Below are 18,845 nucleotides of genomic sequence, written 5' to 3' on the forward strand. Positions count from 1 at the left end.
CTCTCAGGCCACTCCTCTCTCACCCTACGAGGCTTCTCCATGCCTGTATTTCTGTATTAACAAGTAAGGCGTGCACCCTTGAGAATCAAATGTGATATTTCAGACCAGTGAGTGTTGAGCGCCTGCTATGTGAAAACACTTTGAAAAGAAACTAAGATTCCATATATTGAAAAAAAGCCCTTTTAATGACCAGTGCACAGCACGGATGAGTATTTCCCGAGCACCTGCAAGGTACCAGGAATTGTTCTCGGACTCAGTCCTAGGCAGACAAGGCACACAACGCTGCTCTGACGGGGCTTACGTTTTTGGTGGGGGAGATAACACAATGCAGAGAATTTCAGGAACACCACTTCCTCTGTTATCAAGTCCAGACACATACTGCTCACAGCACAACAGGCCAATCAGTCCAGAGACAAAGTGTTGGGGCAAAGAACGGCAACTTTATTCGGAAAGTCAAAAAACCAAGAAGATGGAGGGCTAACGTCCTAAAGACCATCTTAACTCAGAATAGAATTCAGGCTTCTTTTATGCTAAGGGAAAAGGGGAAGCAAGAGGGTTCAAGATTAAAGGATAAAGGTGGATTGCAGGCTTCTTGGAGCCACCTGGCCTTCAAGGGAAGCATAACTTTGTTCTTCTGCTTGCTCACGTAGGCTGGATCACGAGGCTTCGGCAAAACTTCAAGTTGTTAGCAGTTATTTTTACTTTCCCATTCTTATCTCTGCTTAGTTGCAAGGTTTCCAGGCGGAAAGAGAACTTATCTATAAGTAATGGCCATAACTAATCCAGATCCAGTCCGTGGGATAGAAACTTTCTTCAGGAGTTTAATGAACTATTTGGGTACAAGCAACATTTCTCTAATGTTTAACTCTTGATGTGCAAGGCTAAAGTAATGGAATACACAGGCTAAAGAATGCGAGAGGCAGTTTCAACATGGCGTTAGTTCTGTTCTTCCTCTGTTACACCTCCTTTTACAGACAAGGAAAGGGACTTGCCCAGGATAATATGGCTTGTTAGGGGCAGAAACGACTAGAATCCAGGTTCCCAGCTGCTGTTCAAGGGCTCACCCTCTACACAATGTTCCAGCGATTTCATATATTTTTCTGCTGCACTCAGATTACCTGCTCCTTTTTCAAATCTGTGCCCTGAGCAATGTTCTCAGCACAAGCAAGCACCTAGGTGAACGACCAAAGAGTTTGACCTTCTGCCCTTATTGGTAATAAAAAAAATAGAAAATGTTTAAACATTAAGACTCTGACCTACTGATTAGGTGGCATACTAGTCAACAAACCACATAAGAAACCTAATGTGACAGAGAACAGCAAGCCATGCAAACTTCCGTCTGCTCTGGAGGGAAAACATCATCACTGATCTCCTAGTTTTTATCCCCAAAATGATGACAATGACACCTTCAACATAATTTTGTTCTGTTCAGTTTTGTAGGTGAGAGGTGTTTAAGTCAGCTGACAAATGTCAATAAACCTATTAAAGTCATATAGGATGGCTAATATTGTTTCCCAAAATGTTTTCCCTAAAATCAGTAAAGGTAAAATTGAACCTCTCTGTACCAAATTGCCTCCGAGGTTTATAGCACAATTTTATCAAATTTTGGACCGTGCATTAATACAAGTTAGATCTGGGGGATTGTAAGGTTGCAAAGTATCTCCTTCAGGCTGTTTCAGGAATGGAGTTGTAAGGTTACATGTGGGAGGAGGGAGCGAAAACTCTCTCCAGGACCCCACTACTACAGCCGCCGGCTTCATGGAGATGGAATACTGTCAGGTGTTGGGTGGACCCTGTTGTCTCCTGCCCCAGCCCCACAATCCCCCTCAGCCACTTTGATACTTTCCTCACTATTTCCTTTTGTGGTATCTTCACATGTCCATCCACCCACTAGCCGCTGACTTATTCTCTCCCCATATGTCATAATTCAGATTCCTGAGAGGGAGTCGGCTTGGTCCAGCTGATCACCATTGTCTCTGATTGGGTACTTCTTTGCCTTGGCCAGCCTCTTAATTTACATTCAGCCTGTGGATTGGCTGCCCTTGGATCCAGTACCCACCATTGGTCCATTCAGCTATGTGTGGCTTGGTCTTGCGGTGCAGACTTGATTGTATATGTCTGCTCCCTCAGTGAGATGCTGTGGGCAGGGAATTATCCTCTGGGCAGCTAGGGAAGGTATAGCATGCACGATGAGTGACCTACTCCGGAGAGATTAATCCAGGAAAATATAATTTTATAAAATTATAGAATATTTTAGTGAAAATACCAATTCATTTCTTTTGAGTTTATGCAGCAATTCATGTAAAGCTAAAAACCTCAATAGTCTTCTAAGTTGGGATCCATGAGGAACCACTTAAAAAAATAGACAAAACTATGGGGCTTTCCTGGTGGCGCAGTGGTTGCGAATCCACCTGCCAATGCGGGGGGCATTGGTTCAAGCCCTGGTCTGGGAAGATCCCACATGCCACGGAGCAACTAAGCCCATGTGCCACAGCTGCTGAGCCTGCGCTCTGGAGCCTGTAAGCCACAACTACTGAGCCCGCGAAGCACAACTACTGAAGCCCATGTACCTGGGGCCCGTGCTCTGCAACAAGAGAAGCCACCGCAATGAGAAGCCCGCACACTGCAACAAAGAGTAGCCCCCACTCGCTGCAACTGGAGAGAGCCCATGCACAGCGGTGAAGACCAAACTCAGCCAAAAGTAAGTAAATAAAATAAATAAATTTTAAGAAAACTATTTATGATATGCATATTATACTCAATTACTCAATTCAACATGGAGTATCTGAAGATCTAAACTCATTTACTGAATGCAAAAGCTGTTTATTCACTTAAGTATTTTAGATCATCCTCTTCTGATTTTATTTTTCTGATTTTATTCATTTACCAAAAGAAAGGGTATCAATGAAAAAATTCATTACAAAATACCTTCCTGCTGGAGGGAATTCCCTGGTGGTCCAATAGTTAGAACTCCACGCTTCCACTGCAGGGGGCCCGGGTTCAATCTCTGGTCAGGGAACTAAGATCCTGCATGCCACGCGGTGTGGCCAAAAAAATAAATTAAATAAATAAATAAAATAAGATAAAATAAAATAAAATGCCTTCCTGGTAGAGCATGGCTGGTTTGCTCAGTAGAGCATGGTGCTAATGAAATACCTGCCCAGGTGGAATTAATATATCCTTCATCTTGATGAATTTTTTCCTGATCCAGAGCATCAAAGATTTGTTTCTCTCTACATTAAATTCCATGATCTCTCCATAAGCTTAAAGGGTCTTTTACTTATGCCTTATTTCAACCTGTGGTCTGGTCAGGTTCAAGTTTCCTCATTCTCTCTACCCATTATTCCTTCTTCTTTCTTCCTTTAAAGAAATGCTCGCTTTTCCTAGGGTTATATCTACTTCACATTGGCCAGATTCATGCCTTCTTATCTTTCTTTTCCTCCTTCCGCAATCAGTTCCGAATCTACCTTTTCCCAGAAACTTTCTCTGATGACATGGAGACACAGGGCTGTCACACACCAAGCCTTACTTAACTTATGGCAGAATAAAAGTCTCTTTTTTTTTTTTTCAAACTCAGATGGTAAACAAGATACCTCTGTAGCATCTTTCTCTGAATAAGCCTAATCATCTATTTCAAAAGTACACAATTCATGAGACATAAACTAGAAAATCTTGTTTTTTCTTCCTTGGTACAAAAGCCTCTGTATTTTGCATCTGAAAGAAGTGCTTCTCAGTTAACATTAAATGGGAGTGAACATCCTTAACTTCTGAGAAGTCAAGCTTGACATCTGAGTAAAGAAAGACTTTTTCTTGGAGTTGTTTAAAATGTCTTTTTTTAAAAAATATTTATTTATTTACTTATTTTGGCGGCGTGGTGTCTTAGTTGCGGCACGCAGGATCTTTCGTTGCAGCACGAGGGCTCTTAACTTTGTTGTGATACACGAGCTTCTACTTGTGGCACGCGGGCTTAGTTGCCCCATGGCATGTGGGATCCTAGTTTCCCAACCAGGGATCAAACCAGCATCCCCTGCATTGCAAGACAGATTCTCAACCACTGGACCACCAGGGAAGTCCCCAGGAGTTGTTTAAAATGTCGTAATGGCTCAGACCAGTTTTAAGCTGCTGGTCTCCAGTGAGAGATCATGTTTGCTACTCTTCAAAGATAGATTAGTTATAATTATGTTTGCATTTTAACATATATCAGAACTTATTTATTCAAAGGACTTCAAAGTGACTACCTCAGGAGGCATAAAGATCACCATTACTTAAAGCATTATTAGAATGCCTTTCCTGGACTGCCTTCAAGAATGTCTCAGGGGGCTTCCCTGCTGGCGCAGTGGTTAAGAATCCGCCTGCCAATGCAGGGGACAGGGGTTCGAGCCCTGGTCCGGGAAGATCCCACATGCCGCGGAGCAACTAAGCCCGTGCGCCACAACTACTGAGCCTGCGCGCTAGAGCCCACGAGCCACAAGTACTGAGCCCGTGAGCCACAACTACTGAAGCCCGCAAGCCTAGAGCCCGTGCTCCGCAACAAGAGAAGCCACCACAGTGAGAAGCCCACGCACCACAACGAAGCGTAGCCCCCGCTCACCTCAACTAGAGAAAGCCGGCGTGCAGCAACAAAGACCCAATGCAGCCAATAAATAAATAATAAATAAATAAATTTATTAAAAAGAAAAGAATGTTTCAGGAAAATCAGAGGGATTGGGTTGCTAGGATGGTCAAACTGTCAGATCAGAGAGGTGAGTTCAAGGATGAATTTCTACTACTGATCTCATCCATCACTCAAAGAACTACCAAGTACACTTTGGAAATACCATCTGCTATCTTTCTGGATTTTTTTGTTTAATATTTATGCATAGGCAAGGTACACATTTGCAAGGCATGTTGTTATTTTGCAGATGAAGAAATTGAGGATCAGGGAGATTAAGCACTTGACCAAGGTTTTAGATAGTAAGAACCCAATTCTGGCCACGCCACGCAGCATGTGGGATCTAGTTCCCCAACCAGGGATCAAACCCGGGCCCCCTGCACTGGGAGCGTGGAGTCTTAACCACTGGACCGCCAGGGAAGTCCCTGGATTTTTCTAAAGATAGTGAATCTATTAGAACTTGAACCATATTTAGGATGTGGTTAAATCAAGTCTGGGTTTGGAAAAGAATCCTCTGGGCAGACTTCTTTTTAATGTGAAAATTTAGAGGATTATATTGACTTTTCTACGTTCTTAGAGAAACCCATTCACATCTAAACGTTTGATATTTGATCTGAGATTTATTCACATTTTTACACATAAATTCTTTAATTGGAGGTTAACGTAATTTTTCATTTCAACAGGATTTTCACATGATTACAGTCACAAATTCTGGAGTCACAAGTTCTGTGTCATCACAGGATTCAAGATAAACTAAACTGGTAGGAATTTCAGTTGCCATCCATTACTGTCCGCTAACTGTAGGATAATGGAGTGTATGCTGTGAAGCAGAAGAGAAGAAGCTATCCATTTAAAAAGGTGTGAAACACAGACAAAGAAAAGATACAAATTATGGCATTGCATATATATTTCAATTTATAGAACTGACACTTCTTAACTGTAACATGTTCTTTATATGATATAAACGCACTAAGGGAGCACATTGTGCTTTTAAAATTCCTTTTTGAAATTCACCCCTTAATTATTGTTATTAGGAGTTGAAGGCTTTGTACATCTTCCACCTGCGTATAAGGAGGGGGGCTGGGCTTTTTAAAATATATGCTACAAAGGGAACGTTTGGATGTAGTTTCCACCTGGACTTTATCTGCATGCAGAAGAAACTTGTATAGACTTCATCTTCAACTCATTTTTAAATTCCTTAATGTCTAATTCAGTGGCATCATTCCCAGGGCAATTTGTTTCTGGAAAAACTGAGCTTTCCAATTTTTGTTTTGAATATATAGCTGATTCAGACTGAAAGAATGTTTTCTGTGGTTCTGTTCTTATTAGGGGTTTGTTTTAAAAGCAAATGAAAATCTATGGAAAAGAAATGAGAAGATACCTATAGCAGGAGGAGATCTTAGAACATAAAGATTTGGGTTGACTGGTGCATTAGGCTAATAATAATGCGTTTTTATTTTTTAGCATCTTACAATTTACAAATGGTTTTCACATCCACTGTCTATCTCATTTGATCTACTGGATGGATTAGACAATTTATTTATTTATTTATTCTTAAGATACAAAGAATCTAAAACTGCCCTTGGGCCACCATCACTCGGCTGTTTTGTACAATGCAATCTGAACTATAAAATAAAATAGACACGTACCTCCAAAGAATCCTTATTTATGGACAGAGATGTCACTGAAAGGTTTCCAAAAAAGACAGTGCTTTAGCTATAGTTGTTATTGCCATGTCCTGCTGTTGATAATGCATTTTTGTGAAGGCCAAAACAACTGGTAGAAATGGCTATTTAGGAAATAAGAAAAGTCAGTCCATTTTATGGAAAATGTCAGCTCTGGGAGTCAGCAGTGCTATTTGCCAAATGTTTCCAAACTCTCCTGCCGTCCAGGCCCATGGTAGGATGGCACTTTTTGTCCCTTTTGAGGTTGGGTGGGACCACGACATTAATTCTGGCCAATCAGTCGGAGCAGAAATGATGTCATTTCCAAAGCTGATTCCAGGCAGAAGCAATTAATTGTTGGTCCAACAAGGTCAAGAACTTTTTTCCTCCACCATGTGGCAAGCAGAGCTTCAAACAGTGGCTGCTGCATCCGTCTGGGTTCTATGATGAACATACGGTGTGAGCAAGAAATAGAACTTTCTTATTGTAAGCCGCCCAGATTTGGGGTTGTTACCTCCGCCTGCCCAGCCCAGCCTGACTGACTGTCGTAGCCACTGAACAAATTGTCTGGTACCTTCACGTAAAACAAGGAGGTACTTGTCTGAATATTTTACTTTACCACTTGTTCTTCCAGTGTTCTACAAAGGCATCCTTAGATTAAAGAAAAACCATCCTGAATTTAACTGATATAGGCCAGACCTCTCTGCCAGGCATATGGCTTTACAGCTGTTCACATAATTACACTTCACTGGGACAGCTGCCGTCATAAAAGCATGCAGAGGGCAAGGTGGTAACTTAGAGTCACTCTGTCTCAGAGACCGAGGGCAAGAAAGACTTCCCAATAGAGGTCAAAGCTTGAACTCTGTCTTACATGGGAGGTAGGTAGGAATTCATGGGGCAGATGACATTGGGAATGATACTCTGAGCAGCCGCTAACAGGGCGTCTTTGTTTAAGTTAGAAAAACGTGCCCCCTCTGGGTGGATGAATCAGAAAACATGCCCACAGCCCCCAGGGATGCAGCCTATGCTAAGGGCACGGAGCTTGGTAAGCAGAGCAAGGCTGAATTCCAACCCCACTCACCATCTCAGCCAGGTGTCTTGGCGCAGTGCAGAAATCAACAACAACCATGCAACTGACTGCAATGACCCAGATTTGCAGGGCAGAAAACATGTCAGTGCAAAGGCATAGCTGCGAAGAAAACCAAGGCGTATTGGAGAACTGCAAGGCATTCATTATTGCCAGAGCAGAAACACACAAAGCGGAAAGCAGTAAGAGATGAGGCTGGAGAACTGGGCTTCCTCGGCTCACACCGGGCTTATATCCCAAAAGCAGGAATCTGGATGTGGGTGTGAAGGACACGGAAAGGAGCGGCCGTTCAGCCTGGAAGCTGGGGCAGAGGCATGTGTACCCCTGAGCACGCTTATCAACAAATCCCCCCACATTTTGAACCTAATGGAAAAAGTTAACAAAAGCTCTCCAGTCGAAAAAAATCTAGAGCCCTTCATTGCACAATCTGTTTACACGCCTTTGTCAACCCTCATAAACCCCCTGGGAGGGACCTGACAGGCACACCAGCCGGGGAACCGCAGCCTGATTGGAAAAAATTGTTCCTGTTGCGAAATAACGCAGGGTCGTGAAACAAACAAACCGTGACAGCCTGTTTTTTATAAAATGTCTCTGTGTTGTTGATCATGGACTTTTTGCACTAATTTTGGTTCTTTTAAATATTGTAATTTATCTTGATGACTGAGGGTTTTGGCGCTCCCTTGAATTTTGTGCCGGAGGTAAGAGCTCCGCTCTCCCCACCCTGGCCCCAGCCCTGCGGATGGACCAGATTTGCCTGGTGGGAAAGGGTGGGACGGCGGCTGGAGTGGGAACCCTGGCTGATGTTAGAATTACTTAGGAAGTTTTAAGAGCTCTCCATGGCCTGACCTCACCACAGACCAATTTAAATCAGAATTTCTGGGAGTGGAGCCCAGGCATGGGTATGTGCTTAAATCTTTCCAGATGATTCTGTTTTGCAGCCAGGCTTGCAAACCACTGCGGTTAAACAGATATTTAGGTTTCGATGTACAGAATGAGGAAGAGGAAGGTGCCAGGATCCTGACCTGGGTAACTGGGCGGAGGAGTTTGTAAAAGAGGTGACCCCAGGTGGAGGGTCCAGGAGGAGAAACAGATCCGGAAATGGAGAGGGCAGCAGATGAGTTGTGTTGAACCAGTTGAGTTGGAAGTGGAAATGCACAGTCATCTGAATCCAAGGCTGTGGAGTCCCACCAGAAACAGAGAGAGAGTTTCGGGAATGAGCTTAGAGGTGGAGGCGGGTGTTGTGAGAGGAGATGTGCTTTTACGGGGAGCATGAGGAAAGGGCCCCAGAATGCCTAGTGGTGGAGAAGCCCGCTCCATCCCTAAGGGGATTCCCTCCTGATGCCGTTGCTGCCATTGCCACTTCCACCTTTAACGCTGGGAGGTCTCCACCAAGATCCCTCCAGGGACGGAACCGGAGCCCTGTTTGCAGAATCACACTATAGCTCCAAAACAAGAGAGCAGACCGGAGAGTCTTCCTCTGGATTTGAGTTCAAAGGTGGGGAAGGCAGCTGCTGGGGCTTGCCTGGAAGATTGGTGAATTAGAAAATGAGGACAAATGTAGCTAACTCTCCAACGCCTTTCCCCAAACCTGCCCAATCAGAAGAATCATCTGGGACACTTGTTACAAATATAACTTCTCATACCTGGATCCGAACCTACTAAATCAGAACCTCCAGAGAGGGCCCTGGGACTCTGCCTTTTTAACAAGTTCCCATGTGACTCTTAAGATAGCATGAGTTTGGGAAGTGCTGCTCTGCTGACAAGAGAAGGCTTCCTCTTTGCTCTGGTTTGGAGCAAAGTCTGCCTGGGCTTTTCCAATTTGGCCCGAGAAGGCAGAAAGTGATTGGCTTGATATGGCATAATCAATGGAAAGATTTTATGAGTCAGTCCTGTCCCTAGGAGCTTCCAGGTTGCATCTTCTTCTCTCCCCTTGTCCCGTGTAATGTTCAGCTCACTCCGACCCCACGCCTGCCGCATCCCTGCTGACCCTCGCCCACTCCCATCCAGTCCCAACCCAGGACACACTCACCCAGTTTTCCTAAGAGAAAATGTTGCCAGAAGCAGCTTACTGCCTTGAGATTTAGGAAGATAAATCCTTTCCGAGCCTCTTTGCTGACACTCTCATCTATTTCCAGTTTGGTTTATACAGTCCTTGTTCATCCATTTTGTTCAAGTCAGTTTAGAAAAGGAATGCACTTGAAACAAAAAAGATTGCCATCGATCTTGGCGGGGCTGGGGAGGGGGGAATCAATCTAAAATGCTTCTTTGACTTTTGCCTTGGGGGCTGCTTTTCTCTTTTCTCATATTTGAAGTTTGTTCTTATGTAGTTCTCCTAGGAAACAGCACTTTCCCAAGCTTGACAAAGAAAAGCCTCAGGGAAATAAAACTTGGACGTGATGAAATGCACTCAGCCCAAAAAGTAAAGAATTTCCTTTCCTTCCTCCGAGGCTCAGGCTTGTGAATAGCTTGTATCACATTGGAGTTAAGTGTTCTTGTACAGAAACAAACAAAAAAATCGGATGGTTGATCAGCTGAAATTCATCACAATTATTTAAAGATAAATGACACCGAAGACACCAGAGCAAACAAGAGGGAATCTGACCGTGGTGCTCTCTGTGGGAGGTGCCATAATCCTAATTAGCCTGTGACAAACAAAAGAATTACCTTTCTCCTCCAAAATTTATTGGTTCCTGCAATAAATTCTCCTACCTGCGCAGGCACTGTGCTAGGCCCTGGGGCTACAGGAGGAAACAAAACAATTTTCTGTCTTTCTAAAACATTCAGAATAGTGGGAGAAACGCAAGTAAACCAACACAGAAATGTAATTGCAAATTATAAGCGCTCTGAAGCAAACAGACTGATGACTCGGAAGACCAGCTGCTAGGGGAGACCAGCATTAAATAGACTGGAGGTGGGGGCCTCATTAAGGAGGTGACATTTGAGCTGAGATGCAAATGTTGTGAAGGGGAAGAGCTGCAGCGGCGGGGGCAGGGAGACTGCAGTGAGAGGCGTGTAGAGCTGGACCCCCTCGAGGGAAGAACTGATGGAGAAACTTGTCTCAGAAATGAGTGATTGAAACTTTAAGAACTCGGGGCCTTCCCTGGCGGTCCAGTGGTTAAGACTCCACGCCTCCACTGCAGGGGGCACAGGTTCGATCCCTGGTCGGGGAACTAAGATCCCGCATGCTGCGCGGCACAGCCGGGAATAAAGACACAGACCTACTAGAGAATGGATTTGAGGATATGGGGAGGGGGAAGGGGAAGCTGGGCCGAAGTGAGAGAGTGGCATGGACATATATACACTACCAAATGTAAAATAGATAGGTAGTGGGAAGCAGCTGCATAGCACAGGGAGATCAGCTCGGTGCTTTGTGGCCACCTAGAGGGGTGGGATAGGGAGGGTGGGAGGGAGGGAGACGCAAGAGGGAAGAGATATGGGAACATATCAGTATATGTATAACTGATTCACTTTGTTATAAAGCAGAAACTAACACACCATTGTAAAGCAATTATACTCCAATAAGGATGTTAAAAAAAAACAACTTATTTCCAAGTCAGAAAAAAAAAAAAAAAAGAACTCTACCCGGAAGGGTCAGAACCAGCCAGGAGAGAGGCATTGAGTGGAATGGATGACAAGGGTGGCAAAATACTGATTCCCTAGGCACTGGGGCAGCAGGCAGGGTTTGGGGAGACCAGAGACCCAGACTGGCTATGTGGGACAACGCACAGTAGTGTCCACTTACCCCTGTCTGCCTTAAATTATTTGCACCACTTCTAAGTGTCCCTATAGGTGAACTGATTAGAAGGCCCTACTTAAGGCGTTAGGCCCAAACCGAACCATCTCGTGAAAACCTACTTGGGATTAACCTCGACTAGGTATTTAGGTTATATGCTCAAATTTCTTCACTGTATATGGAAAGGTTTTTTCAGACTGGAATGCATTTCTGGCTGATGGGACACTCTGAGAAAAGCAGGGGTCTGGGAAGCTGGAGCAAGTGGGGTAATGCCGTCTGGTTGTGACCCAACCCTTAGGGTACGTGAGATTGTGGAGACCAAGGTCCCAGGGATGGGTCATGCACCCTGAGCAAGGGACAGTGGTTGGCATGTATCCCTTCTCAGCTACGCACTCAGCAACCTTCTCATCTGCTACTGATTTGAATGGAAATATGTTTTCTTTGGCGTGATAATATGTGTGCATACAGGCAGCAACCGGGATCAAGGATAATCGTTTCGTCACGCTTGTGGGAAGGACTCTCCTACCTTATGGTTCCATCTGATCTGTGGCTATAGGCAAGGGTAGATATGTGTATTGCCGGGGGGAGGGCTGGGGGCTGGAGTGCACATGTGCTTACACAGGCGGACACCTCACACACGTACTGGGATTTCAGAGACTCCCACAGGCCACTGGAAAACGTATTTGCAGAGCATGAAAACTCTTCCATTTATCCCTTATGTGGACTTGATAAAGAATAATTTTTTTTTTCTTTTTAAACCAAGGCCAATTTTTTTTTTTTTTTTTTTTGGCCATGCCATGTGGCTTGCGGGATCTTAGTTCCCCGACCAGGGATCAAACCCAGGCCTTGGTGAAAGTCCTAACCATCGTAACCACTGGACCCCCAGGGTATTCCCAAGAACTCTTTTTCCCCCTATCCTCTTGTTTTCTCCTAGAATTAAATGCAAAACTCACACACACTCACGCACGCACACGCCCCAGTGACCTGGGGAAAATAAACGGGTTCTGGTTTGGTGTGTCACTGCCTCCAGGTGTGGTGCGTCAGGAAAAGGAGGGGACAGAGGCCCCAGCCAGTGCCTTTGAAGGGGGTGGGGAGGAGAGGGGGGGAGGGAGGGGAGGGTCAATGCAATCAGAAGAACCACATGCCAGGGTCTGTGCCTTCAGAGGCTGCTTCTCCTCACACCGTCCCCCTCTTTCATGATTCAGGGAACTTCTGGGAACTTAGAGGGAAAAATAGCCATTCTTCATAGGAGGTTCTGTGATGAGGTCAAACCCATCTGCCCCATATCACAGACAGTTCATGACACTCTGGGAACTGGAGCTTAATGTTTTCCTGAATTTCTGATTCTTAAGTCCTTAACTTTTATTTCACCTTACAATGCTTTTTTCTTCATTATTTTGCCATTATTTGGTTGATGTTACAACGCTTACTCCTGCCTTTCAACCCTCTCTCCCCATCTCCTCACCTCCACTCCGACACTTTCTCCCCTCTCCACAGCCCTGGTCCTCCCCCTCCCCTCTCCTCCCCCTTCCTCCTCCTCTTCTTCTTCTTCTTCCTTCTTCTTCTTCTTCTCCTCCTCCTCCTCCTCCTCCTCCTCCTCCCCCTCCCCTCCCCCTCCCCTCCCCCTCTCCTCCTCCTCCTCCTCCTCCTCCTTCTTCTTCTTCTTCTTCTTCTTCCTCTTCTTCCTCTTCTTTCCTTCTCCTTCTCCTTCTCCTTCTCCTTCTTCTCTCTCTCTGTCTCTGTCTCTCTCTCTCTCTCGACTAGCTAAGTACAATCAGATGCTCCCTCTGACCCTCATCCTGGTTCCCAAGTGTTCACAGACTTCATGGGCTCATGACTCAGAGGACTAAGCTCATGCTGTCCAAGTGCAACCCACAAGCCTTTTTGATTTTGCTGAGCAATACAAATCATAGCGTTCTTATGCCATGAATCACCCGTGAAGAACAAGAGGGACTAGTGGTTTTTGGACTTAATAAGACATAGTAGCTTTTGAGTAAAGAACTAAATCAGGCAGTATTTCAGGCATGGAGTGCATGTACCCGAGGCAAGGGGTAGGGGCACACTGGTTTTTATAAAGTTCAAGTATCGTTGCAAAGGATTCTACATCATCATCATCATGTCCACAGTAATGCAAAATTAAATATAGCACAGACTCTATTCACAAGGCACCTTCCATTCTAAAGCAAGGCTATGAAGAAAGGTTCTGTAAAATACAACTACCAGCCAGGGGATGGATTAAGACACCCAATAATAACACTTACTAAAAGGTGAGGGCACCGAGAACGACAACGCAGCAAGTAGAAGTCCAGAGCCCCGAGGGTTACAAGACTCCCTGAGGTTATCTACTCCAGCCTCATTCCTAACACAGAATTCCCCACATCATCCTCAGCAGAGCATCCTTGACCTTGAACACTTCTAGCAAGAGGTAACCCACCACTTCACAGGCAGCTCTTCTGGGATCCATCTCCCTCCGATTTCTAACCCTGGAGCCGTCTGCTGTGCCGTCATGATTACAGGTAGTTGAGGCAGGCTGCAGCTGTGCATAGGAGATCCAGAGGTGGCCCTCCAGCTTTGACTCCCAGCCCTCCCACTTGGCAACTGTGTCACCTTGGACACTAGTTAACCTCTTCATGCTTCCATTTCTGCAGCTGTTAAATAAAGGGAGATGATGATCATAATACCTCATATGGTTTTTATAAGTATTAAATTATATGAAACAAGTAAAGCACTTAAATGGAGCCTGGCATAGAGGAAGCACACAATAAATGTTGGCTGTGATGATGGTCATGCACACTGCAAAGTCTTCTCCTTTCCAGATGAAATATCTCCAATACCATCAACCATGCTGTATATCGTGTAGTTCTAAAAATAACTCCTCCTTTAGAAGCTCCTCCATTACGGTGAGATGCACAGGAATGGATTTAATATTCTGATGTGGTATAACCTGCCCCAAGTTCAGTGGAAATAGCACCTGCCTTGACCCAGACTTCACAATGGTATCAGTGCTGCCTTCGATTGAGTTGGCTTCTTGTCTGCTTGGTCCTTATCAGTCTATTCTATTTCCAAGATTTTAGATCATCTTTACTATCATTATTCTGAATTCTTTTTCAGGTAGACTGCCTATTTCCTCTTCATGTGTTAGGTCTGGTGTGTTTTGACCCTGCTCCTTCACCTGCTGTGTGTTTTTTTGTCTTCTCATTTTGCTTATCTTACTGTGTTTGGGGTCTCCTTTTCACAGGCTGCAGGTTCGTAGTTCCCGTTGTTTTTGGTATCTGTCCCCAGTGGCTAAGGTTGGTTCAGTGGGTTGTGTAGGCTTCCTGGTGGAGGGGACTAGTGCCTGTGTTCTGGTGGATGAGGTTGGATCTTATCAGTCTAATAAACACCTAAAACTACTAGGTCTTTTTCATAAAACCTGCGGTCGAACCAAGCCTTTCCAACCTATACTTATGTAATTTATTTTGGAGGCATGAATACATTTACATCTATTAAACTGAATTCTTGGTCTGGGATCTTTATTCCAGTCTACTGCAATACATTTGTATTCTGGTTTTATTATTCAGTCTTTCCTAATTTTGTGTCATGTGCAAAATTTGAGAAATATGCTTTATTTTTATCCAAGTGGTCAATAAAAATGTTATCCAAACAGATCCAAAAACAGAGCCCTGTGGAACACCACTAGAGACCTCCAGCTAATAAATGACCTTTTCTTGGATGTTTGACTTATGACTCCACCTAACTCTATGATCATTAGACCTGCCTTTTTCATGAAGATAGCTTGTTCATAAAGATATCATTCTAGACGCAAACTATTATATATAGAATGGATAAACAACAAGGTCCTACTGTATAGCACAGGGAACCACATTCAGTATCCTGTGGTAAACCATAATGGAAAAGAATATGAAGACGAATATATAGATGTATAATTGAATCACGTTGCTGTGCAGCAGAAATTAACACAGCATTGTAAATCAACTATACTTCAATAAAAAAATTTTTTAAAAGATACCTGCTAAAACAATGTATGCTTTTACTATTTCAATTTCTTGTGGGTAAAAAAATAGTTGATCTGGAATTATTCCTTCTTAAGAGGAAGGAAGTAGCTTTACATAATCACAGGGTATGGTGCTAACTTCTACCACCATGTCCCAGAGCTCAGGGCATAGCTACATGGCTTTCTCAGAGCTTTTTAAATTGAGTTGATAAAAATCCAGCAGGTTTGGTAGATCATATTATGGAAGGGGATCTGACCCAAAGCAGCTGGTAACCAAATTTCATTAAAGTTTCATCTTCTTTTCTGTTGAAGATCATGGTTGGATCTGGTGCTTGAGATCCACTACACACACAACAGCTCCTTGCAAAGTTTTCCTGAGCACTGCCTCTGAAATCTGCCCTCAGAAACCGCATAGGGTGGTGATCATTTTGTAATGAATAAAAATATGGAGTCACTATGTCGCACGCCTGAGACGAATATATTGTAAGTCAATGATATTTCCATTTGAAAAAGAGAAAAAGAAATCGCATAGGGAGTGAGAGATTGCCAAGGGGATCTATAGCTCCAGGCAAAGGAAAAGAACAGGGCCTGGGTATGGGTTTTTGACACAGGCTGGGACTCAAGGAAGTGGAACGATTATTACAGCAACTGGGACGATGAACTCTTGCCTTCCCTTGCAGCCCCTCCTTTGACAGAAGGAGGCTCGTGTGGCTTGGAGGTTGCGGAGGAGTCACCTGGGGTGACCCAGAAAATGTCAGTCCTCACCCGGTCCCTCTCCCCACAGCTTCCATGCCCGGGGGAGGGATGCCTGGAGGAGAAATTGGGGGGCAGGAAAGGCATCTGGGGAGGCAAAGGAAGATGAGAGGAGAGCTTAAAATATATGCTGACCACAGTCATTTTGTCTGATTCTTTCCTCAAACACCCCCTTTGGAAAAAAAAGTGTCTAAAACGGACCACACAAGTGTTGACAGTAGAAGGAGCACAGTACCAGAAATCTGAGCCCAGTTGTATTAAGTCCTTCAGGCCTGCATTCCCTCCTCTGTAAAATGAGGGCTGTGGTCACCAGCTAAGGAAGCTCTGTGACCTTCTCAAACGCTAACGTTTTAGGCAGCGGAGTGTCCCACTCTGAAGGGTCAGGGAAGTGATGGTAATGAGGAGGTTGCAGGAATCGGGGTCAGGCACCCATCCTCTGCCACACACTCTGCATACCTGGAAAACCTGAAGCCAAGGAGGCAAAGCATCATCTGCCCCAATGGAAGGGATGCCAGAAAATGACCACAGGTGAACCACAGAATTTCCAAAGGCAGCTGGCTATACCCTGGAGGCCGAGCTCCCAGATCCGGGATATCAGCGATCGATCGACACCTGAGAAAGATTTTTCTGAAGCTGCCACCTCCAGTTCTAAAGTAATCCCATGTTTCAGGTTGGGGCTGGAACAGTGGCAAACCTGCAAACCCGGTAGCAACAGGAGGAAGTGGACAAGGAGGGAAAGATTGGCGGGGCGCAGTTCAGTTCTCAGGGACGATGACAAGTCCAGAAATGACGGGAGAAAGCCCAGAACGCATGGGGCGGGGATTTCACTGCTGCATTCCCGGGGCCAGACTGTACTCTTGGTTTTGGCAAACTTTCCCTGACAAAAGCCAATGTTCTCACCACATAAACACTCTTCGACATTAATAACAACAGCCTATGAGACCGATACCTGTAAAGATGCCAGGTTGCATGCAGATGAGCTGGAAATACCTTGGAACGTTTCACAAAAATGAGACACAGGGCAATGAAGCTCTGGGAAAGGAGACGGAGCGTGGCTTCTTTAAAGACGCTGGGAGGGGCGATGCAAACAGCTCACACGTTCGAGCCTTTTAAAATGGGACGCGTTTGCCTCAAGCCAGCTGAGTAGCTGGCGCCCTGCCTCGTGCCCTTCACGGAAGAGCAGCTGTGGACTTACGCTGAGTCCCTGAGGGCCGATACCTGAGGTGTCACCGCCATCCAGTGGAACCAGGGGGGATGGCCGCTGTGGACGGCCTCAGCCTCAAGTGAGAGGCAGAGACGACACTCGGGTCTATTTCTCAACCGACAGTGAAAGATGAGGGGAAGGTCGTTGAGCTTAATTTCATTATCACCCATTTAGTTACAAAGAGATGCCGTTCTGGTTTCCAGCCATCAATCAACTGGCGTCACTCAAGGACCAGGCTGGGCTAAATTTGCACATTCTATTTCAGCCCAGGTGGCGATGGAGACTTACAGGAGGGCTTTGAAACCCTCTTCTCCAGTAGCATAGCAATTCTCAGATTCCCAAACCTCCCGTCCCTGAGATGTCCCTATTTTAATAAAAGCATTTCATTATGTCCAGAAGACAGAGACCTGAAGTCAGGTTAGCATGGGCGGGGGGACAGGGGTGACGAGTGCTATTTGAATGGGCAGCATTCTTCTGCCACCTGGAAAGAAAAAGAACTCAGTGAGGTGATGATCTACTTGTCCAAACTGTACTTCTTTCTTTTTTTAATTTTTTAATTTTTTTGGCCATGTCACATGGCACATGGGATCTTAGTTCCCCAACCAGGGATCGAACCCGTGCCCCCTGCAGTGGAAGCGTAGAGGCGTAACCACGGGACTGCCAGGGAAGTCCCCAAACTGTATTTCTTGGAGGAGAAACCAATCTCCAGGGATGGGTGCCATTTCCATGCCCTCTCCTGCTTTTGAAGAGGCTTGAGGATGGCCATCATGGGGCTACAAAGGCCTGGCACATTCTTTCCTTAATAAGAAAGCAAATCCAGAGTATTTTGTGGCTTTACCTCTCACTCAGCCCCCTTTGCTTGGTTGACAGGCCAGAGACAGAGAAGGAAAGGAAAGAGGGAAGGAAATACATGTTATCGCAGAGTATCCACACTGCGATAGATAATATCCATGAAACGATATTGTTTTCTCTTCACAACAAACCTCACTGGGTTATGACCTCTTTGGGAAGACTTGAATAGTCTAGAAGGATCCAAATCATCATCTATAATTCCCCTTTTCAATACAAAGCTGGGCTAATGTGAGTGCGAAGTCATATGGGAAACAACTAAATCTCTGTGGAATGTCAATATCCCTAATTCGGCAAGTCATTAATTGCTCTCCAACCTCTCCCCAGAAAACTGGGTTTTCTTTGTGATGAGAAGCCAAGCGTCAGGCTCTTAGGCGGTAACTCCTTAACTCAGCTATAATCTCAGTAAAGGTCATTCAGTTTCTGTGCACGGGGATTTATTTTTTTCTTCTTCACCCGAAAGCGAGTTTCAATTGCCCTGCCCCACAAAGCCGTTTCTGGGATTAAGCAAATGATCATTGTTAGGTACCCTTGTCTTTTCCGAGAGATATTATGAACCAATTCTGTCAAATTAGGGATCTGGATTTATCCCCTCCTACAATTAAACCTCAGGTGAAACGAGAAACTAACTGCCTTTGAGGTCTCCTCCCTGTCTGACCCGGGCTGCCAAACCCCATTCTGAAGTTGCCACTTCTCTGTTTCCTGGAGCAAAACCTCAGGTCCGTGACCCTTCCCAGCTTCCCCCTCACCTTTGCCGCTCACCCCCAAAACTGGGGAACACACACTTGTCGTCCTTATGTCTGTAAGGAGGAGGAAAGAAAGGTCAAGTCCACACCCAGTGGGACTGAACCTTGAACTTCAGCTCCCACGTGGAGACGAGAGCCTGCGACTCTCCCCGTGTCCGGTGTCC

General features: G+C 45.0%; 1 protein-coding gene across 1 annotated transcript; it reads right to left on the bottom strand.

Annotated features, from left to right (window-relative positions):
* Positions 1-418: 418 nt before the first annotated feature.
* Positions 419-18,771, bottom strand: LOC309640913 (uncharacterized protein). Its single transcript, XM_082420398.1, has 4 exons — positions 16,339-18,771; positions 13,570-13,783; positions 7,397-7,504; positions 419-6,889 (listed from the first exon to the last, which is right to left on the bottom strand). The coding sequence occupies exons 1-4, from the start codon at positions 16,371-16,373 to the stop codon at positions 6,797-6,799; spliced, it is 450 nt and encodes a 149-aa protein (XP_082276524.1). The 5' UTR covers positions 16,374-18,771; the 3' UTR covers positions 419-6,796.
* Positions 18,772-18,845: the final 74 nt, after the last annotated feature.

This window comes from Balaenoptera physalus (genome assembly GCF_965194825.1).
Source record: "Balaenoptera physalus genome assembly, chromosome: 13".
NCBI classification, from domain to species: domain Eukaryota; kingdom Metazoa; phylum Chordata; class Mammalia; order Artiodactyla; family Balaenopteridae; genus Balaenoptera; species Balaenoptera physalus.

What these genes read in the sequence shown, in the direction of transcription:
- LOC309640913 (XM_082420398.1), bottom strand. Translation starts at nt 16,373, where the DNA reads ATGATGCTTTGCCTCCTTGGCTTCAGGTTTTCCAG. An exon ending in GAAGAGCTGCCTGTGAAGTG is followed by an intron (nt 7,505 to 13,569) that starts GTGGGTTACCTC and finishes TTTTCTTCGCAG; the next exon opens with CTATGCCTTTGCACTGACAT. An exon ending in CAAGACACCTGGCTGAGATG is followed by an intron (nt 6,890 to 7,396) that starts GTGAGTGGGGTT and finishes TTTTACGTGAAG; the next exon opens with GTACCAGACAATTTGTTCAG.